Consider the following 23085-nt stretch of genomic DNA (forward strand, 5'->3'; position numbering starts at 1 on the left):
TTAAAACAGCCAGTGTGATGAGAGATACAATACAGCCATTTTCTGAAAGTGTATCTTATCATATTCCAAGAAATATGTAATAAGATGTTTTCCCCGGCTGATGAGCCCGAGAGGCTGGAACATCTTTGTAAGTTTTCATACTACAGTAGTGCATTTTGGGTTGTGTGTGTTGAAAGGGAGGGTTTGCACAGAGATAATCTGGCTTCAGTACAGAGAGGCTCAGTGTTTGAATTGTCTCCAGCTACTTCTGCCGGGCAATGTTAGATAAGAATCACTGCTGTGTATTGCACTAGACGGATGATTTATCAAGTTGAGGAAAGATTCTATTATGCGAGGTGTAGAATAACTTTGTTACAGTGTTCAGCCGTACAGCGTCATAGTTGCTGATGTCTATCGTTGGAGGTGTGATGACTCCCTTCTGTGATCTAGTTAATATACAACAGATGGATACTGATACTAAAATAAACCATGATACAGCAATTCACAATACTGATGATGGCGCGCCAACGTTGCTACCAAATCATTAGCAAAAATAAGATTTCTTTTTTGTTGTGCTTTTCTTTAGCCTGCTGTCAATTGAGAGTAGCGTGTATTCTCTCATTTCATACGTATAAAAAACAAAAATATTTTGGGGCCATGCATAATTTATCTGAATCTACCCTTCATAACTTACACCAGCTATTCGAAGGTGAGCTGCAGTAAAAGTCAGCAGATGTAGCCTGAGCATCTAAACTTTTATTTTGGGGAATTCTGTCTCTTCAAGTCACAGTAAAGAGTTTTTTGGAGAGGGACTGACAAGCCCAGTAAAAACAAATTCTCAGGCTTTGATGGTGTTTTATCCTGCTCTTTTTTGTACTTGCACACAGCAGACCCTTGTTAACCAGTGGCTCGTGGACACATCGTGCATAGACAATGGGGAAATATTTGCTCTCTAAAGTGACACACTTTTCCCCCCACAATGTCAGTTAGGTCAGCATTCATGAGTCTACCGTATAGCTGATTTGAATTTATTGGCTATGCATTATGAATGTGTCACAAACCGGTGTTTCTATTATCAAATGAAATTGATGATGTGCTATTACTCTTTCCATGTGTTGAACCTAGAGTGAACCTGTGCCTTGTTGTGTGTCATGAGGAATTCACCAGGGGGAAAAGAGAAGAGACTTTGTTGTTGTTGGGTTTTTTTTTTTTTTTTACATATAAATACAGTAATTACAATGCTTTTGTCCAAATTTGTCAACAATCCTCTGATTGTTCTCATGTTGAATTACTATTTACACATCTTGCCACAAAGGAACATCATTTGTGTATTATCATTTGTGTGTTTCTTAAGTGCTAAAAAGTGTTTTTCATGTTTACGTGTACCTTTCAGCTCCCAAGCACAACAAGGGGTACATTTCAACCAGCAGTGTACAAGGGTGGCTAAAATGTATGAGTTATAATGACACCATAAAACGAACAATGACAACCCAAGAGTAAATGTAGGTAAGAGTCAGTAGTATTGAACTAGCAAGTCACGTGCTCGTGAGAAAACCGATTAAATTAAATTAAAACAAACCTATCGTTATCAAAAGAGCATTCCTTCCCTTTCTACAGTACATTTGCTCTAAAGGAAAGTCCACACAGACATATTTGTCCTTGGAGTTGTGTTTTTATCCAGGCTGATGATGTAGTCCGTGTCCTTAAATCCAAGAGGAATTTCTCTTTCGAACCATGTGCAGATCCAGACAATGTGTGTTATATTTCCTCAATTTTTTCGAGGTGAAGGATATCCTTTAACCTGCTTGTTTAGTTGACTCTGCTGCCTGTATGCTTGTCATAATTGTGCTGTCTCTTTTGTTAAGTTGTCCTCAGCGGGCCGTTGTACCGTGAAGGTGCAGATCACGTCTATCCACGCCGACCCTGCGAGGCGTCCTTTATTTCGGCTCCTCTGCACTTCAGTCGTAGAACATGACAAATAACGGCTGCTCTCTTACTAATCTGTGCTTTAATATGGTACATTTGTACTGTTTCAGTCCATATTTCAAAAATGTCAGATTCAGTCAAGAGGATTAAATCCCCCTTCAAAAGGCCCCTATTTCCTTTTTTTCCTGATGATTAAGAAATGAGCGCCGGTTGCACTTATCAAGAGACTCAGCCGTTTCCTTCCTCCACAGGTCCAAGGCCAAACACCTGCAATAGAAAGGATTAAGATATGCTGAGAAAGAGCGCTAAGCCTTAATTAAGTTAATTGAACCTGTTTATTTCATAGGTGACATTTTCTAATGGACAACAGCTGCTGTAATTGTGTCCTAACAGAAAGTACATTAGAAATAAATGTACAATTTAATATGAAATATTAAAAACACAATTTTTCTTCCAGTCTAAGTGAGACCAGGTGAAAATGATCATTCCATTTCCAATTTCCCTTCTGATGGTAATGTTGATGGATAAAACAGGGTTCAGCTCTGTAATAGAAGCTATTTCAAAAATATATAACACATTATTATTTACCGTGATCTGAGGGGACACGGTCAAATCTCCACATTGGGGTCTGTGAATCCTTTTTTCCCCTCGTTTACAAGGACAGGTTTCTCCGTTCTCGTGTGCCAAACGAGTATCTGGTGGAAAAAATAAAAACAGAAACATTAGTAACATGCTGTTCCCTTAATGCACTTATTCAGTCTACTCTCCTTTTCAGCTCCCACTCTGCCTCATGTTCTTCAAAACAGTCAATTCTGGTTCAAGCTCCAACGGTACATACCCCACCACAGGGCCTGTCTGTGTGTTAAGAGCTACTTGAGCGTGAACCCTGCATTAGAAGGGAGTAAAAGGGGACCAAATATAACATAGCTCTCTCAGCGTGGCCTGTGGTAAGTCCTCTCCTGCCCATAGGATAATAGCTACCTTCAAATGACAGCCAACTGTAGACCTTGCATCACAGTATGAGCTTTTGCCTTTGCAGTAGCACTACAGTTCTTTGCACAGGTATACTATTGTGCCACCAAGCCTTCAGACTGGGTTCATTTGGCACCAGAGACTGGACAAACATCCAGGGAAAGGATGGCAGGGAGAACAGGGGAGGGGGGGGGGGAGTGTCAAGCTCATTTTCCCTGCTCTTCTCTGCGTTGGAACCCTCCTTCCTTTCATCTCACAGTGGCGGCAGCCATGAATTATGTATAGGGCGTGTATGAGATGTGCCAGGAGCCCACTCCCACTTTGCTCAGGTGTAGGGGGAGGTTAATAGTCACGCTTGCATCTGAAGTGGTAGATCATAAGTAAGAGCGATGCCCATGCACGGCTTCCCATTTCTTTCTTCCTCTTTCCCTCTTGCCCTTCTGTCCATCCCTGTGCTCATCTGTAATCAGTGTGACGTCCCTACCTCCCCGTTCCTCCCATCTTCAATTCCGCTCTCTCGGCCGTTCCCTGAATCCCTTCTTTTCATTTACCCCTCTGAATGGCTGGGAGAGAGCAGGAGAAAAAGCTGGCTGAAAGGGTCTCTCTCTCCCTTCCTTTCCCCTCTCTCTCTATATGTGTGTGCGTGTGTGTGTGTGTGTGTGTGTGTAAGGGTGATTGTAGTGTGGATCGCCATAGCTAAAGCCTTCTGGCTGACTCCTCTTTGCCCAGAGAGAGGCCTATGAGACCCAGACCAAGAGCTGTGTGTGTGTGTGTGTGTGTGTGTGTGTGTGTGTGTGTGTGTGTGTGTGTGTGTGTGTGTGTGAAAAAGTACTTGTGAGCAGTGTAAGAAACATAATCAATGATATCCAACTTTTCAGCAACAACTTTAATTTACTTTACAGAAAGTCATGTTTTCATGGGATTTTGTTGTGAAATACAAGGATTTTTTTGCCTTGTATATGTTGAAGAGGGACAACAGCCCTGTATTCCTGACTGGTGATCAATGAAAACAAGCCAATTTTCTCCTAACAAACACCAATGTTTCAAGAACATTTTAAATAATAAGTTGATCCTTATCATGAGGAAAGTGATTTGGTTCAATGTCATTTGGTTGTCTTTTAAAAAAAGAGTTTGAGATTTTGGTAAAGAATTTGCTTTCCTGCAGAGAGTTAGATCAGAAGATCGATACCATTCTCCATATCTTTGTGCTAAATACAAAGCTATACAGTTTGCAACCGGTTAGCTTAGCTTAAATACTGAAAGCTAGCCTGGCTCTGAAACAAAAACTGTCTACCAGCTCCTCTAAAGTTAATATAACTCTTGGCAAGAAAACAAATAAGGGTATTTCCCAAAATGTCTAATCTTTTTGTGACTATTCCTTTAATAAGTCATGGTCTTATGTCCTATAAGGAAGCCATATTTTGACATATTTTTGAAGTAGTTTCTTCTTTTTTCTTGTTTCATTTGTTTCTGGGAAGTCATAGTTTTACACGCCCTCATGTTTTTGATTACATCATCTAGGCAGTGTGCTTGCGTTGGTGTTAGTAGCATAGAGCTACAAAGTTTGTTCTTACAAAGCTCATGAAAACCTAATAATTCTCTCTGTTGCTAAGGGTGACATTCAGTGGGGGGCCTGTGAACATTGTGAACAAATATATTGTGGTTTCTTACCACTTTCTTTTCTCTGAATCTGGTAAAAGATATATTACCAAGATGGTTCAGCACACAGATTTAGCTTTTTAATGTTATATCATTAGTATGCTAAAGCCAATGGTGGAACATGCTGCTTTTCACCTCTCCTCTACTCCACTTCATTTCAAAATAGAATATTGTACTTTTTACTTATTTTATTAGACATGGTAAACTTACAAAATACAATGGACTATTAACGATTGAACCAACTTGCTTCCCAACTTGTTTGGCTTGTGACCTCTTACGAAAAGCAGTGTGTAATTGGGGCTCCTTGTAATGTTTCAGATGACATGAGACAAAACCTCAAGAAATCAAATTTTCCAATATTTCACAAAAACAGTCAAGATTAGAGAAAAGCCCAGTAACCGAAAACAAAAGTTGTGTATCCAGATTTGTTTCTACTTTCCTACACCAATAGAGCTCAACAGTGACCGCCCACTTTTTTACGGCTCTGACTCCGGAAGTGTTTTTCCCATTCAATTGTTTCATTGATGTTTCGAAAATTGCTTTTATATAGAGTTTTAAGTCTGGAACCAAGCCAACCAGCTACGAGATGAATAGTGAGCATAACACATTTGATTCGACGCAAAAAATCATTTTGAAAACGGCAAAAAAGGCAAAGGTACAAGACCGTGTACAGAAACTATCATAGACTTCAATGGTAGCTCACTCTAGCCGTTTTGCGGGTCAGATAAACGTTTCTATGGTAACAGCGAGTTGGACCAATCAGAGACGTTGCTGTTACGCTTAGGATTGTGGGTAGTGTAGTTTTTCTCCATAAGATCACGGATAAAACGGATTGATCGCAGATTGATTTCATATGGACTTCTAGCTTCTACAGGAGCAGAAACCTTCGTTTCACAACCAGCTAGTTACTAGCTCGGGGTCAGTCTACCTCGGATGGTTTAGACATTATGACTGAGATTCTAAATCCTTATGGAGAAAATCAATGGGATTTTTACTTCCGGAGTCAGCTGTGGGTGGGACTGTTGAGGTCTATAAAACCTCACCCCACCCACTAGACTTATCTTGTGACCTTTCGGACGGACCTTACCCCTAGGTTGGGAACCACTAGATTAAGACCTGACAAAATGCAGATTACACACTGATGGATCAGTATTATTATAATGCAGGATGAGTATAAGGTTCTTAAAATAGTACATTCTGCTGATAGTTTGACTTGAGTAGGATTTGAATGCAGGACATTAACTAATAATGGAGTACTTTTTCATTGATTAATTGGTCCTTTTATTTAGGTAGAGGATCTGAATACGTTTTGCACCGCTGTCTACAGCAGGTATGATTCCCTCAAAACAGTTTTCACCATCTTCACAAACAGTTTAGCAAATCCCTTAACTACTAACGGCTTAAGTCAAGCTGCTTAAAAGCAGCAAACATTGAAAGAAGGGGATTACCTTAGTGCAATTGGCTGCTTTAGGCTCCAGGTCGTTGAGTGTGACAAGTTCCCGGAGCAAACTACTCTCCTGGTAGCCTCCTTTCACCCCGCGAAGCTTAAAGTATGCTTGCGGCTTGAAGAGAATGAGCCTTAGGTTGATGGCAAAGCCAGCCATGTCGATGGCAAAGGGACGATGGGGGTCGAACACTGTCTTCCAGCCATAGACCTTTCCAGCTGCATTTACCTTGGGGGACTCGTATCGCAAGCCGCCCACAAAGGCCACAGGCCACACTGAAACTTTCCGAGTTGATCTCATCTAGCGAGTGGAGAGTCCAGAAGAGAAATGGAGAAAGAGAAGAGAGCCAATTAGTCATCTGAGAAAGCGTACATGACAATGAGACACAGTATTTGAGCATTAGCTGCCAGCTAACAGCAGAGCGTGGACGGAGGGTTTTTAGAGCTGCTGCTATTATTCATTCTGAAAGACATTGAATATTGACCAAGCCATTGTGCCATGTGCAGCTGACACACTGCTAGATGAAGGCAGGTCACACACATTATTCAGCAGCTGCCCTACAATGAGATAATTAGACACAACCATCTTTAAAGGGAGTGCAGTGCCAAGAGGGTTTGAAGGAGCCAAGCCATTAGAGCAAGTGGCTCTAGTTGCTGGTTGGCTGAGGAGATTCTTTAAGGTAGAGCACCGCTATCCTCTTTCTTTTTTTTGTCCTTTAATCTTCCAGCATCAAACAATCTTGCCGCCCTTTCCTTTGTCTGCCTCTCAGTTAGTCTTTGCCATTCTGGGAAGAGCTGCTGCAGTCATAAAACGTATTTTTTACAATGAGGGAAGAGGAAACAGCAGAGTTAATCATACTCAATGCAGCAGAAATAGTGATGCTCGTGCCTCTCTGGGGGAAGGTCCATTTAAAAATAAAGGTGCAAGTGCATACTGTTTGTGGTATGTGTGTATTGTATAAAATATATTACAGTGCTTGCATACATATAAGATAATGATTATAGAAAATGTTCATATGTAAGCTTGTTTGCACATGTGTATTTGTTAAACGTGTGCATTGTACATTCAAAATATGTTTGTGCAAATCACAAGCAAATAACATTTAGCATATGAGCTGCTGTGTCAATCGATGGGCTGCTGCTGTGTGGTCAGTTCAGGGGATCAGAGAGCAGTGTGAACAGCATGAAGTGGGCTGGAGGCTTATGGGAATCTGTGGATTTGAGCCTTAGGGGGAAAACTGTACCAGACACCCAGATAAGATTTGGCAGGGTGTTGGGTCTTAATGAAGTCTGGGTGTTAATGGTGGAAGAGAGATCAGAGAGATGCAAGTGCTTTCTCCGCAATGCTTATGCTGTTTTTGTTGGTTGCTGAGGAGCTCCACTACTGTAAGTACCGTCTTCAAGGTTGTCCTGCCAGTTTCTTTGTAGCCAGGCCACAACTGAATCCATCCAGATTTTGCCCAAACATACACCTGCCTGCTTCCATCGTAGATAAACGGTACAACTTATATCAAAACAAAGCATAAATCAGGCTCTTTGCAGGCAAAGTCAGGAGGGTCGTCACTTTACCATCAATGCTGAAAACGTGAAAAAGTGTATTCTGCCTGCTGCCTCTGGTGGGAATATCAACCAGAGCAAAACACACAAACGCAAAACCATCTTCTGCTAGCAAACCAATCAAGTGAAAATGCAACGTTCCTCTTGCTCTTGGTGAACATGATGTGTTTGTACAGTTTTTTGTTCATTGTTTCTTTTGTAATTGAATGCCTGCATCTGTATTCAAGCTATTTTTCTTGCTCCACTTAGAAGGAAGCCTTCAGAGACAAAGTAGCTGTGTTTCAGAGAAGAAATACAAAGAAAAGAAATCCCAAATTCTCACAGAGAAGAGAAGGCAGGCATCCAGGTACATTATTCAGTCATTTAGGGTGCAGTGAGGAAGAAACAAAACAGAATTGTCATCCATTGCTGCCTTGTAAGTCTTTGTCCACACAATAGAAAATGTCAATAGTAATGTAAGGATTCTGATTAAATTTCCATTTATTTATTAGGGCCAGAGATAGAATTATTATTATTCTGCAAACTTATTGCATTTATTAAGGGCTAAAGGTGCGTGAAAAGGTGTGAACATTTGCACACGCATCAGAACCGGAGGAATCCAGGCCTGGTGACATCTCCATACCAATATTCACTTATTGTCATAGTGCCACCTACTGGCAACAGGAAGTCAGCCTTATGTGAAAAACATCCGATTTACATGACATTTACACTGTGGGTGGCTACACTTGATATTGAGCAACATAAAATGTGTATCATGCTGCACCCTATACTTTCATAACTGCCCCCTTTCATAACTAATGAACCGTTCGACGTAGACTCTTGTGTGAGGCATCACTCCACTCAGCAGAAAGTTGCTTTTTCATTTGTGACAGTTTGCCCCTTCCCTATACTTATATAACCTGACTCTGACTTACCACTTATGTTGGTGATAGACGGGCCAAATCAACAAATCAGATCAACGATATATCAAACTCTTGCCGAAACCAGTCGGGAGAAGAGCAAAAACATCTTTTCCTCAGAGAAAAGCCTCCAGTGCCGTTTTTTGCTCTTCTTTCAATGAAGGAATACTTTCTAATTCGGATAAAACTTGCGTGATAGCTACGCTCATCTCATCCGTAGAAGCCGCCATGTTGTTTAAACTGAACAGTCACTTCTCGTTGCGTCACACCTAAACCCGCCTCAAAACCAACGCTGATTGGTCGGTCGTTTGGCGAACGGCTCCAAATTTTCTCAGTCTCAAGATGCCAGACTGATCTGCGAGTGGAAAACTGGAGCTCGCAAGATCAGGACGATCTCACGAGGCTAATACTTATATGCCCCTTCCATAAACCATTTATTGTAGACACTTAGGGACACAGGAAGTGGTAAAAATTTTGCAACATATAATTTCCAATGCCGCACACTCCACACAGGCATTACAGTCTAACTTGTGTGAGAACTCCTGTGGAACTGCCCCTGAGTCTACACTACATGGTGACATCAAACATGAGTTTGTTGTTACTGAAAGTTAATGTACCTTAGATGAAAGTAATGCATTCTCTCAGAAAACCGCTTTTGTACCCTACCTCTCTTCATTACTGTCAACCTCAGTATCATCTGTTTTACTGATTTTCATTTTTTGATATTTTCATTTAGGTTTGTAATTACTTTTAACTTCTTTTCATCTTCGTTTTTCTTAAAAGTGGAGCAGAAAATGTACTCTAATTGCTCAAAATCAAAGCATTAGTCCACTTTTGATTAACCTGGGGAAAATGATGACTCTATTTCTTACACATGGAGTGCAGTGCGCATCAATCTTTTTAACCGAAATTTTGACTATACAGTCGTGTCAGAAAACTATTCTGTAGTTGCAGTCAATTCTCTGCCTTCTGTCTATCTGGCTGTCACGTCTCTTTTTCGTTTTCTTTTTCTCCCTCTCCACTCCTCTCTTTCTTTCCCCCTCAGGGCCGTTACTTTGGCCCATAAATAGGCCCGTTGGAGTTGATGGAGGGCCTCAGAGGGAGACAGAGCACTTCTGCTGATTCCCAGAGAAAGGTAATGACAGGCCCCGTCAATACCCGGCACTCCATTTACTACGGACCCCGTCTGCACTGCTAACAAGACTTGAGGCTAATACTCATAGGACCTAGACCGTGTCCGCTCAGGTAATTCAACTGATGTCGTGATGGATGGCCTGAGATGTACTGATTACATGCCCAAACTTCTCTCCACCAGCTCCAGATCCCTGACTGTGCTTGTTAAGATAAAAAAAAAAAGATTCAAGTTACTGAGAATTTATGGTTCACCCCCCTTTACATAACATGTCACAGATGCCTACAGTATATGGCTGGGAAGTGCCATATCATATATTGTATGTGTATTTATTTTATATTGAATTAAAATAATAGGAATAGATCTACAAAAAAAATGGAATTTCAAAAGTAAAGATTTACATTTGTGTTTTTGCTGGGTATGGTTTGGTTTCTGAAACTCAAGTGGACATCGGCGGTGCAACGTTTGAAAGGCGGATGGAACTTGAGAATAAAAAGAAGTACCGAACAGGAAATGGTTATGCTTAGGTATAGGCTTTAGAATCTAAAGTTCAGATAATAGGTTTTAGTTTACGCTTAAAGTTGGAAATACTTTAGAAATTGGGTTAAGGTTAGAGGTGACTGGGTTATGATAAGCACTTCCATTTGTAATTGCAGTTACACTGGGATCTATAAGAACACAACTATGGTAAAGCTAATTCAGCTACGTGTACATGGGAGCCATAACTTGCTGTTGACATCCTCTCATCATAGCACTGCATTTAGAAACATTTTGTAAAGATCCAAACGGTATTATTATTATATCTCATTGTGTCTTGCTGGTCTTTTTCTAGCCAATTTATTGTTAAAAAAAATGCATGAAATGAACATGAGTGTATCCTAGCTCTGACCTCCTCAAACAGCTCCAGGCTGTATGTGTTGTCGTCGTCTGCAAAGTAGACAATTCCAGCTTGGCTGCTGTTGGCATTGAAGGTCTCCCTCAGCCACCGCAGGGCTAGATTCCTCTGCATGGTACCCCTGGGGATTCTGGGGTCCCGAGCCTCACCCCGCAGTTTATAGTTCCTGGGCGTCTCAACATTGAGATGGGTGAAGTTAAGCCCTGTTTCTCGGAGGAGCCGCGTAACAAGAGGCGTTCTCCTTTGGGAGTCCTCCACCAGGATCCAGTGCAGGTTGGGAACATGGAGAAAGGTGTTTGCCAGCCGTGTGAGCTCCGCCTTCTGCACCGGTCGACTGTATGTGGGGGTGATGATGTGGATGGTAGGCAGCACATCGGACCAGGGTGGAGGCCGCGTATACACATACTCTGTCCTCACCACCTCCACAATGTCCTTATCTGAGGCACAGTATTCCTTGGAGTCTTGCGCCTGGCCACCAGCCTCCCTCTTGCCCTCGACACCATCATCTGCAGATTTGGGGATAAGAACACATGTAAGGCATTAGCACAACCTTGGGCTGCCCTTTGTATATTTGCCTCAGGTGACTACAACCCAATGGGGGTAAAGTGTACCTGAGAGCCGGTGGTGGCGAACTGCAAGCCTCTCTGGAATGATAAAGATCTCTTTTACTAGGTGGTGACAGGCTGCAAAAAGTGAAAGCAGGCACCGTGAGAGGATAACACAGCTGATGGACAGAGAGACAGGGCAAGGAAAGGGAGGCGAGAGATGAGCCTTGTTATTCCCCTGGCGTTGCCTTTGGGCTTTTCTTTCGAAAGAAGAAATAAGTGGGTATGTGGTTCCACTAGATATGTCCTCTTTTTATATTCAGAGTCCACCACGGGCTCCATCAGCCTCTGCCTGCCCCTCCATGTCCTTAACTTACTACTGCTATGTTACTTTCCTGCAATAAACATGGAGTTATTTAGCTGAAATCAGTCCTAGTGTTCACATTTAATGTTATTATAAATCAATTTTGCCCCAGAGTTCCCTAAACATGACTACAATTGCTGTGATTAACTGTGGTGTAATTACTTGGTTGTTAGCATGGACTGAACACAATCAAAAACAGGTAAAGACTCAACTGCCAAGATATTTTGGCTCATAAATGACTCCATAGCAGGGTTGATTGAATGTGATTATTTGGTTATTTACTCAAATGTGCATGTTTACATTGGTAGCTATTACACTTTTAAGCACACTTTTTTGGTTATCTGAATTATGAATACAGTTAGCACCAAACAGAAATTAAAAAGTAGAAAAAAAATCATATTTTTCAGTATTACAGCTTGGATTAGTGAATTACCTTTTTTGGACATTTGACAGTTACTATACAGAATTAATAATCCAAGCTCCCAACAGCTACAGTGCTACAGTAGTGAATGTTGTGCTACTAACACACTGCTTTCTTTTTTCTTTCTTCTTAAATAACGTCAATCTATTTTGAATGTATAAGTGAGAAAAATGTGACCACTTACTCAAGACTTGCATTTAAACTGTGTTGAAACAGTCCGCTGAGACTCCAGAGGTAAAGGCTGTGATATTTTGTCCCTAATAGTTTGGCCATGATGGATAGAATATGATTATAGAATCATTAAGTTGGTTGTTCTTTTCATTGTGCCACAGCTAATGACAATCTTTGTCACTGTTCTGCCCGCGCTCCAGTCACACCTCCAACATACGGAGGATTTTTCTGCAGCACATAGATTAACACAATTTGCCGATGGCCAGATGTTCAACAAAGGCTGCCAGTGAGTGTGCTGCCAAAAAGGCTCTAGCATCTCTTTTAAGAGAGCACAAAAAAAGCCTGTGGGCAGAGCTGGGTCACATTTTATACTCCTTTGTGTCTTCACCGTATTTAATTGTCAACACATTTGTCATAAAATGTAGGAATGTGGTGAGAAAAAAAAAAATGTATTCGTCAACTTTTCTGGCATTTATTTTCTATGATTGTCAACTAATCATACACTTTTTAGCTGCGTGTATAAACTGCAGAAACTATTTATTTATTATAATTTGTAGCTTCTGTTGACTCCAGACTGACTTGGGTCATTTTTGTAAACTTGTTTTGTTTGGTAACCCCTGTTTGTGCATTCATGACATAGCTCTTTTGATTTGCTATGGCTCTAATTTAGGTTTGTTTACTCTGCAGCATACTTGACATTTTACACTGTTGGTTTGTGGTCTCTGGGGGATCATTGGGAGGCTCATTAGTGTGTGTTTTAATGACTCAAACTGGTGTGCAAACGTGATATTACACGTGGATGCAAGATATCCCATGAAGCTAATTGAGCAGACATTTATTATTTCAAACTGCTGATTAAACAAACTGAAATTCATTTCCACTGAATGCTGATTAGACACAGCTAAAAAAATAATTATTTTCAACTGACAGACTAAATATATGATATAAAAAATAACTCCTAGATGTATGAGAGAGTATATGTTATGGTAAATTCTCAGTTTTCATCATGCACTAAACAATCCACACTGATGAGGTTTACAATGACTGAAGTGTAATTGAGCTCTGATGAAGCGGATGGTCATGGTTAGTGAGTGCCTCAAAATGAACAGCCTGTTGTATAAACCTGAAGTGCAGTGTTAGGTTCGAGGATCCACTTCAGGTTTGATATTGTCAGTGGAGTGCGGTGTACTGCGTACCCTTGCGGATGGCGAGGAGTGGAGCTATAGCACTTTGGTGCCAAACAGTGATGAGCAGAGTCCAGGGTAACACGATCAACACGATGGCAAGAATATCTCTTCTCTTCGGCATCTCCAGGATTGGTTATTTGGCTCGGCATTACCTGGAAAGAAAAGATGGAGGTATTACCATTCTGCATTTCATGTCAAATGGGATTTCAGGTCAAGTCCCTTTTGAGAACCTTGAAAATAATCCATGAAATGTCTGTGGTTGCGTTCATACCACATGACAAACATTTAGAGAAATAACCAACACCAAATTCAAGATTCAAACAAACACACAAGTTGCTGAATCTCAATAACTTTGGAATGAGGAGGCACTAGAGGACACCCATATTCATGTGGACCAAAAGTGTAATTGACAGAAAAAGTGTAAAAGTGTACTCAAAGCTGTTAAAACAAAATAAAATTATATTCTACACCAGACACAGCGCCATTACAGTCTCACCAAAAGACTTTAACAGTGAGATGATAGAACAGGTGCTGTTTAACCTATGCAGAACATTGTAAGATGTTGAAAGAATAAAGGTTGTAAAATAAAACCGTAACTATAAGTGTGTCCCAGCCAACAAAAGGAAGGTCAAAGCCACTGAATAAGCCATGGAGCAGGAGCTTGTGCTTTCTGCCAACCCTATGAGCTCATCGGTGCCATTACTGAGGACCGGGCAGTGACTACATGCCCAGTGCTGAAACTATTCACCGGCCAAATGGCAGGAAACAATGTACCCAGAATGCTGGTTGACTGTTTGGGAAATGCGCCATTCTCTCTGAGTCCAGATCATTTGGTTCAACGTTGTATCCCTTTGAAAAGTTTAATTACAGCATGGAAGACATTCACTGTAAATGAATAGAAATATCATCTACAAATTGATCTTTAAAATCAATTTAAAGTATCACACGCCAAGGGTTATAGTGAGGTGCTGATGGTGGAAGGAGACTTGGAGTTGAGAAAAAAGTGTTGCACACTCTGGCTCCATATGCATTTCTCTATTTAATTTCGATTATGTTTCTGTAGTTGCAGTCATACTTTAAACAAAATGACAAGAGACACTATATTTCACACCATATATAGAGATTTCAATTATACAATGTTTAAATGTTACATAATTACATAGATATTGAAAAAAATCTCATAGATATGTAGCTAAAGTGAAACATCAGCTCTAGATGACACACAGTTGTACATTTCACTTTCTTCCGATGATCTCAGCTCTGTTGACAAACTAGTATTTGTATCAGCGATATTAATTGCTGGATGTCCAAACACTTTCTACAGTGAAGACTGAGATTCTCGTTAGTAGATGTGTTTAGTCGCTACAGAGCTCTGCGACATCGGCTATGGTGCTCCGCATAGTACTCCGTCAGGTCAGCGGTAGTTGGTGGTTGAGTTACCCGAAAATAGGTGACTGTCGGTTATTTCGGTGGAGATTATGGTTAAGTTTAGTCAAGAAAAAGTGAGCGTTAAGCGGCACCGAAACAACTAGTTAAGTTTAGGAAAAAGATTGTGGTTTGTATTAAAACACTCCCAAGGAACACGCATTTCCTGGGCGAAAGTCTTTAGTTTTTCCCGGGAAGCAAACTCCGCTCCCTGGCTTGAAAGTCCTGTGTGTTAACGCCCACCTATAACCCCGACCACCTCCCTATGCGGCCAGCTGCGTTCTTATACAGCAGCAGTCAATGTGGTGCGCACAGCAAAAAGAATTGCAGCAGCCAGAGTTCTTACACAAACACGTACATTTGAACACATTACTCCGGTACTCAAATCACTTTATTGGTTCCCATTACAATACTGAATCACTTTAAAAATCCTGCTAATAGTCTATAAAGCACTTCATGGTTTAGCTCCTCAGTACATAGCTGACTTGCTAACTGATCACAACCCCATCAGGCCTCCCAGGTCATCAGGCAAAGGCCTTCCAGGATTAGCTCCAAGTCAGGTGAGGGGGCCTTCAGTTGCTGCAGTATACTCTCTGGAACAAGCTGCCTGATGATCATCTTCAATTCCGCTCTCTCGGCCGTTCCCTGAATCCCTTCTTTTCATTTACCCCTCTGAATGGCTGGGAGAGAGCAGGAGAAAAAGCTGGCTGAAAGGGTCTCTCTCTCCCTTCCTTTCCCCTCTCTCTCTATATGTGTGTGTGTGTGTGTGTGTGTGTGTGTGTAAGGGTGATTGTAGTGTGGATCGCCATAGCTAAAGCCTTCTGGCTGACTCCTCTTTGCCCAGAGAGAGGCCTATGAGACCCAGACCAAGAGCTGTGTGTGTGTGTGTGTGTGTGTGTGTGTGTGTGTGTGTGTGTGTGTGTGTGTGTGTGTGAATTTGTATGGTCACACTTGTTTGTTTTTGTTCATTGTGTTCTTTTCTATTCATGCTTTATTTTAATGTGTATGCTGTTTTTAATGTAAAGGACTTTGGGTTTACCTGTACTGGTAAGGTGCTATCCAAATAAAAATGACATTGACATTGACATAGATAAACATTATAAACAACGTTGTCTAAACATTGAATAAGTAGAGGTACCTTACAGAAAACACTGAAATCTTTTATTTAGGATTTGTCACAATTTGATTAAAAAAATGGTAGACAATCTCTTTCTTTTTTTATTTAACCTGTAACCTTACAAACTAGCGTGTTATGTAGTTAGTTAAAGACGTGTTACTTGACCTTGTAAGTAACACTGGGTTAAGTTGTTAGAGCTGACAAACACAACTAACAGACCTGCCATGCCTAGTTACTGTTGCTAGGCTATGATTGGACAATCACTGTTCAGACAAGGGGCTTTGCCAAAAATCAATTTTTCTCAAATCTATGGTGGAATAAAAAATAAAAAACCTGGAGCGAAAAAGGACTAGCATTTAAACACACTTCTTACTCTGTTAATTGTTATGCACAAATGGCATATTTCATGAATGAGACCCTTTTTATTTTTCCTCCAGCTGTATTTTTATGCAATGATCTGCCAAAACTCGAAAACGACAAATGAACATTATTCAGCATATAGACATTGATTCTACATTGTATGATATTGAGATATACATTTTTTTTAAGGACACAATGAGTAATTTCACCCAAACTTTGAAAATGAAAATCAATAGGCATACCTCACAAACAGTCTCAATGAAAATTTTTACATTGCGTTTCACAAATGTAGAAGTTAATACATGGTTTGTTTTAGATTACATTATTATATTTCATACTTTCTTATTATTGTGTCCACTTCCTGTGCTGTAGCCAACTTCAGTGCCAAGTAGCTCATTTACATTGAATTTAAGGACGACAGACCTCCCCGTCTCTCCCAGGGACTGTCCTCCTCCTCCTCCTTAATAGGCTTCTGGCATTACGCCGAGCCCTAACTGGAAAAATGCAGTTATTAACTGATGTGCTCAATTAAACAAAGGAGAAAAACAGACATAATGTGAGCCCAGGTGTTTGGCATATTCATTACAGCTTTACACATGAGGAAGCAAGTCATCACATTTCCCACAGTGATCCTGTTCCCACTGCTGGGGAAGGTGGCAGTATATTGAGGCTTAACATAATTGTACATGCCAATTATGTATATGGAGCTCTGTAAACAAATACACCATTAATACACGAGCCATCAGGTGAGAAGAGTGTAAGTATGAATAGTTCCGACACACCATATACTATCTAAGTGTGTTCTGTGTGAGTTGTAGAGCTGTATTTTTTCTATTTCAGTGGAGAGGTGATTTACACTGAAGTCCTTTGTTATTATTATTGTGCGTGCATAGTTGTATACAAGTAGTTAGAGTAGAAAATGACATTACCCACATTTCAAGTCCTTGAATGGATGATATGATAAAAACAGTAAATGCATTGAGCCATGTTTTTGAAGAAAAAGATGTAACCAAAGCTACTGATGGGGAAAAATAAGCCTTTTAGACCTTTTCATTATAACCTAATGCAAACAATCTGTTTACAGCCTACAAATATGTATCAGAAGTGTATGCATTCAATTCCAACACTTCTTTTCAGTAATTCACAAAGCAATGGATGGCACTCGGGGAGCACAAACCCCCACTAATGCTGAACGTCTACCCATCACACATCATTGTTATTGCTTACATTTTCTGTGAAATGGATTCCTTGACCTTGTGAATATGCCCTTGTTATAGGGAAGTATCTGTCTCGGTTAGCTATTATAATGGTGGCTGAAACATTATTGGAGAAAACCTTGAATTAGCCCATTATCCAAGCCATTCTTTCAAATCCAAAAGCCAGTTTCAACATAGAAACTGCCTTTAGTGCCTTACATTTCCCATGATCTTTCCATGAGCATCTTTTGTTAGACCATCCCTGCCTGATAAATGCCCTGAGACCCTCAGACTTGACAAGGCTCCTCCCAAACTGCAGTAAACTATTATAAAACAGTTATAATGAAGTGTTATAATATTGCAGGTTGAGTAGCAGTCCCTGTGACCTTCAAAATCAGTGGAATCCCCATTCAATAACATTGCTTGCATACAATTAATACATCTATATAAATAAATAAATAAAAGGCGCTGGATGCTCACCCACAGTTATAACTGGATCATGGCACCACCAGTGGTGCGCAGCTGGGAGGGCCACACTGCATACTGGACGAGCTACGTAGTGGTGACGTTCTCCATGACACTTCAGCCAACCATTTCCTCTTCCTCTGCCGTGTCACGCAGACAGGCAACACTGAGACCAGACCTGTAAAAGAAGAATGTTTCAGTGAACATGACTCTGTGATGACAGATTGCGAGTGGTTCTATGTGTTTTTAACAGTGTGTACCTCCATGTGCCCCCTGCTTCTCTCACTCACACCAGCATGAGACATCCAAAGACAGTCAGCCAGGTTTAAACAAGCAGTTTGGACAAGCTCTAAGAGTCAAATACCTTACAGAGATTCTTGGCTATAGACACCTTTGTGAGCGGTGTGGCTTTGTGACGTCTATTCATTATTTAACATCAAAGAGCTTGGGCTGAAAATGCAGCTGAGGAAAAGTGTGTCAGTCTCAAGTAATGAACTCTAATAATAGATCATTTTACCTCATTGAATCCAATCTAAACTGAACAGACAAAGACATTTTTCTTTTTTTCATTCACCGAATGTGGAAAGTGGAAGAGGGTTAGTCACAAATCATTTGCTTGCCAACAGTCTGGGGTGGGGGATGTCACAAAAATAAACTGGCATCATGTCTTATTCAAACACATCAGAGGGAACGCTGCTTCTATGAAGGCTTATGCTTCACTCAGCCGATAGGTCTGGCAATGCGAGACTACTCAGTCAGTGATGTCTGCACACTGTAGACTGTATTTGTTAGGGGCTTTGTAATAGAGAAGCATATAAACTGCAAATATGTAGGTTTTGGGGAATGAACAGCAGGAGTCCCAGAATCATTTTACCGAGGCACACTGTTTTATAAAAAAAAAAGGCAAATTGCCTGTGAACCAGTATTGCAGTAGGGGGTGTACAACATTTCAGCACAATCTATTTTCAGATTGCCCTGTCTCATTGTCCAATTCCTCAAACTGAATGGGCATGCTTCTGAGGGTTGCAGTCGTGTGGAAAAATAAATAAAAGATGAATATGAGAAACGGTCTTCATGGGTTAGTGCAGCTTCTGCAGCAGGCTATGTGTTTTTTGTGGCAGCAACAAGCAAGTACTGTAGTGACAAAAACAAATAACTAAACAGTAGCGATAGAAAGGCTTTACAGTCGATGCCAGGTACTGTCATGCATGCAAAGTCGCGATGACAGTGTTGTCGCTCTGATTTCTGTACAACACTCCTCTCTTTTGCGCATTGTGAAGGAACCACAGTATAGTTAGAACTACAACCTGCCAAAATCAGACTCTCCAACAGGCCACTGCAGCATCTCAGTGCTAAACATTTTTGAAAGAAAAAGAAAAAGAAACCAGCTGCCATCTGAAGGGAGCTGGAACTCATATTGGTATGTACACAAGATACAGTGCTATAAATGCTTGTTTTGAGATATGATGAATGCATTCATTTAAAGTCTTGATTTCTCCTTTGGCACAGAGTTATTTATACGTTTAAATAGGATTGGGCCATTTTTAAAGTTAGATTTAACTTGAAATTAATAAAACAATGTAATTGGTCCAGTACTTTGGTTTATAACCAAACACCTGCCAAATCGATGGCATTCACATCAGCCTCAGCTGTTCTTTGTGTTTAGTGCTAATTAGCAAATGCTAGCATGTTAATACGTTGAAGTAAGATGGTGAAGTGGTCTACACTATACTTGCTTAACATAGCAACAAGCATGTTAGCATGCTAATGTTATTTAGCTCAAGCACTGTGACTGAGTAGGCTACAGTCTCAGATTTGCTAGGATGACACAGTCAGAACTGACTGTAGGGCACAATGTTGCCAGTTAAAGTGGATGGTAGATGTACACAAATACACATAAAACAATAATGCTGAAATTATATTTCTCAGACTCTTCTGATCAATTTCAATCTAATCTGTTTTGTTATACTACAGTAATGTAGCACTTTCCTCTATCTGCCCAACTAGTGGTAAAACAGAAATAGGCAACACCAACAGATAACTAGGTAAACGGTCCGTGTACTTGGTGGCCAACGGATTTTCGTTTTGAAAGGAAAAAAACAAAAACGAAAAACGGCCAGTTTCCCAATTAACATTAGTAAATAGGAAAACAAAAAACAGAAAACAACCCATTATTCGTTTTTTGTTTTGATATTAAAAAACGGAAAAAGAAAAACAATCTCGTTATCCGATTGTCTTTGATGTATTTGTAGATGGAACTCGGAAATTAAAATGTGTGTATAAATCTTATTCCTTTGTCAGTACCCGATCCGAACCGCCTGTAAAATCCGTTCTGTGCACTGCCTGATCAGTTCTACGCTTGCGCGAACACCGGCAAACTTCACAGCTCTATGCACGCATTGGCGTAAGGATGTTTGGACATTCCCGGTTACCGGAAGAAAACATTAGACAGTGACAGTAGACCGTTATGATGGCAGAGATGAAGTTTACAAGGTGTTTGCTGGAGTTGCCTAAAGTATCTGTTAATGATATAAGGAGCGTCGTCTGGCCATCCAGTACAACACCATGTAACAAATTAAATAAAGGCTTCAAATTTTACGTTTCGTTTGAAGGTAATTTGCTAACGCTAGCTAGCCTGAGCTAGAAGCCTTGCTTTGGTGTTTTAAGTCATGACTCCGTCCTGCTTCAGGTTAACCATGTTTTAAATAAAGTTTAAGCATGTGTATACCTCTCACTTCATGTGTTTGTACTTTTATGAAAGTATCGGGTAAAACAGGGCTACAAATGAGATCTCTGTGAGAGACCAGCTAACTCCTAGCAAACTATTATGTAGCTCAATGCTGGACATTTCACCCCTAATTCCGGTCACTTTACTGTATTTGTATTTGTTTAGTATTTGGTTTAGAAGCCTTTATTGGTGATTTTTACGGTACAAAGTCCTGCTACATACTTACATAGCTGGCTATATGCTCCGCTATGTCGCGTTAGCATGCAGCTACAATAGTTAGCTATGAGTATGCTAATGTTAGATTGTAGTGGAACGAAGCAGCACTTTCTAACGTCAAAAATCACAGATAAAGGCTTCTGAACCAAACACTACACAATCGGACATGTTTCAGCAGGAATGTGACCCGGAATTGGGGAGAATTTAACAACATTGCCAGCTAAGATGACCGTTAGCATGTAGCTATTATAGTGTTTACTGCCGTTGGCATGTAGCTACTATAGTGGTATACAGCAGTGGTGGCTGGGAGAGCTGTCATCCCATCTTCAAAAGGACACTTATGTACGTTTACACTTCATCGCATTAATAATAGACAGTCTATGGTTATTAGTCATGACGAAGTATTAAAGGTAAAAACATTAACGTAAACAACACAACAACGATGTCGCTACACGGTTTCGGATCAGTGACAAGTTTCGAATGTTTGTAACTATGACTATTGTATAATAAAGATTTAATAAAAAAATATTTAATAAAAAAGTTGTAATGTTTGGTCGTAAAGTGTTGACACATGGTACAAACATAGATTGTAAATCGCACATGGACATTGTTAGTTTTCTACTACGTAATTATGCGCATGCACAGAACGGATCTTACAGGCGGTACTGGCCAATAAATGCTATTGAAGGGCGGGTCTTGGCGTGGCGGGAGTAACTTCCGGGTCACGAAAAAATACCAATGCAAAATTAAGGAATACGACTTATACACACGTATTTTAATTTCCGAGTTCCATCTACAAATACATCAAAGACAATCGGATAACGAGATTGTTTTTCGTTTTCCGTTTTTTAATATCAAAACAAAAAACGAATAATGGGTTGTTTTCCGTTTTTTGTTTTCCTATTTACTAATGTTAATTGGGAAACTGGCCGTTTTTCGTTTTTGTTTTTTTCCTTTCAAAACGAAAATCCGTTGGCCACCAAGTACATGGACCGTAAACTATGTTTGTGTCTGTGGCACCTGCACTGTGTGATGGGGCAAGAATACAGAAAGTAAATCCCACACCAGACTGCAGCAGCCAATGGCAGGTAATGAAGCTTGACAGCCTTTCACATCAGCACGAGTTAACCAGCTGTGAAGGGAACACCTGCCGCTGATTAATAAAGAATCACAGCAACAATGCCACGTGTGAAAATTGTTGTACTGATTGTTGAACTAACACCATTACACCCAAAAGGTGAGGCGGGAGGGGTGAAACAATACGTTGTCAGTACTTTATTTATTAATTAGGTAGGCTACTTTTTTAGACCCACGTAGCATCAGCTTTAAAATAATAAAAACACATTGTACTGTATATATGTAGCACCTCCAAGCTATTACACAAGTGCCTCATTAAACATTCCTTTGAATCTAGCTTTATTTGTTTTGGAAAGTATCTTTTATTCTTTAACAATAGATCTTCTGAGGATTCAGCAAGCAGCAATTGGAACAAAAAAGGCTCCAAATGATTTGTTGTGGGGCAGTAAGATAAAAATGTATTCCATTTCATGTAATGTAAAGATGGATTCTTGTAGCACTTGTCATGTATTTTTTGTTGGTAATAACCTATTAAAGTACTATGTTGGTAATACTAATTATGAAAGGATTTGTTTACCTGAAATGTATTTTCTCTCTTTACCATGCTTACCAAATGATATCGTAGCCAAAATACCTTAATTTGTAATATGAAGGATTTTTGACAAAAAAAATCTTAACTCAAGATCCACTTACTAGCCTTTTTCCAAGGCTTTCAACCATATCTCATGGTCTTCCTAGGCGGATGGAATTTTCTCTATTGTCATGGAAATACATAGCTCAAGTAGATGTTAAGTATGGAACTTCACGTGATACTGAACTTCTATAACTACTGATCACCTGTTTTGACCAAAGTTACCAAGGCCATGCAATGACAACTGAGCAAATTCAATCTGCCTACGAAGACCACACAATGCAATTGAAAGCATGAAAAATGCTGACAAATTAGCTAGTAAGTGGACATTGGAGTTAAGATTTCCAAGGTAAAGAAAGCACTTTCATGCTTAACTTTGTCAAAATGTTCCCAAATACTAAGTACATTTTTCTATTTTTAGATTACTGCCTCTCCAAGTTTAGTTCTAGGCAGTATTTAGTTAAATATCAGTCTCCAGAGAAACAAGTATTATGTGAAATTAAATGAATATTTAATAAAATAACATGTTATCTTTATGAAAACATATATTTGTATTACATTTTAGCATACAAGGTCAACATATGTTAAAATGTATTACTGTTGTTTAGGCTTTAAAAATATTTTAATAGGCACTGGACAGTCACATTGTCAAGTATATATCAGAACCATCAGGTCAGCAGTGGCAGGCTCACACATTCTCTCTTTTTCTTCTCCCTCTT

At 40.1% G+C, this 23085-nt stretch overlaps 1 protein-coding gene across 5 annotated transcripts in view; it reads right to left on the bottom strand.

Moving 5' to 3' along the window:
• Positions 1-1056: 1056 nt before the first annotated feature.
• The window catches only part of b3gat1a (beta-1,3-glucuronyltransferase 1 (glucuronosyltransferase P) a), an 83919-nt gene continuing 61890 nt past the window's right edge, over positions 1057-23085 (bottom strand). Inside the window, exons 3-9 of one of the 5 annotated variants that reach the window (XM_031290817.2) lie at positions 17734-17892; positions 13161-13303; positions 11075-11146; positions 10458-10969; positions 5985-6281; positions 2494-2600; positions 1057-2172 (exon numbers count right to left, since the gene is read on the bottom strand). In XM_031290817.2, coding sequence (XP_031146677.1) covers positions 2514-2600; positions 5985-6281; positions 10458-10969; positions 11075-11146; positions 13161-13272 — 1080 coding nt within the window. In that variant the 5' untranslated portion in view covers positions 13273-13303; positions 17734-17892 and the 3' untranslated portion in view covers positions 1057-2172; positions 2494-2513. Of the gene's footprint in view, positions 2173-2493; positions 2601-5984; positions 6282-10457; positions 10970-11074; positions 11147-13160; positions 13304-17729; positions 17893-23085 lie in introns of all 5 variants that reach the window. The other 4 variants (XM_031290818.2, XM_031290815.2, XM_036004365.1 and 1 more) reach the window with 4 other exon arrangements.

The sequence above is a fragment of the Sander lucioperca genome, chromosome 8 (assembly GCF_008315115.2).
Source record: "Sander lucioperca isolate FBNREF2018 chromosome 8, SLUC_FBN_1.2, whole genome shotgun sequence".
In the NCBI taxonomy this organism is placed as follows: Eukaryota; Metazoa; Chordata; class Actinopteri; order Perciformes; family Percidae; genus Sander; species Sander lucioperca.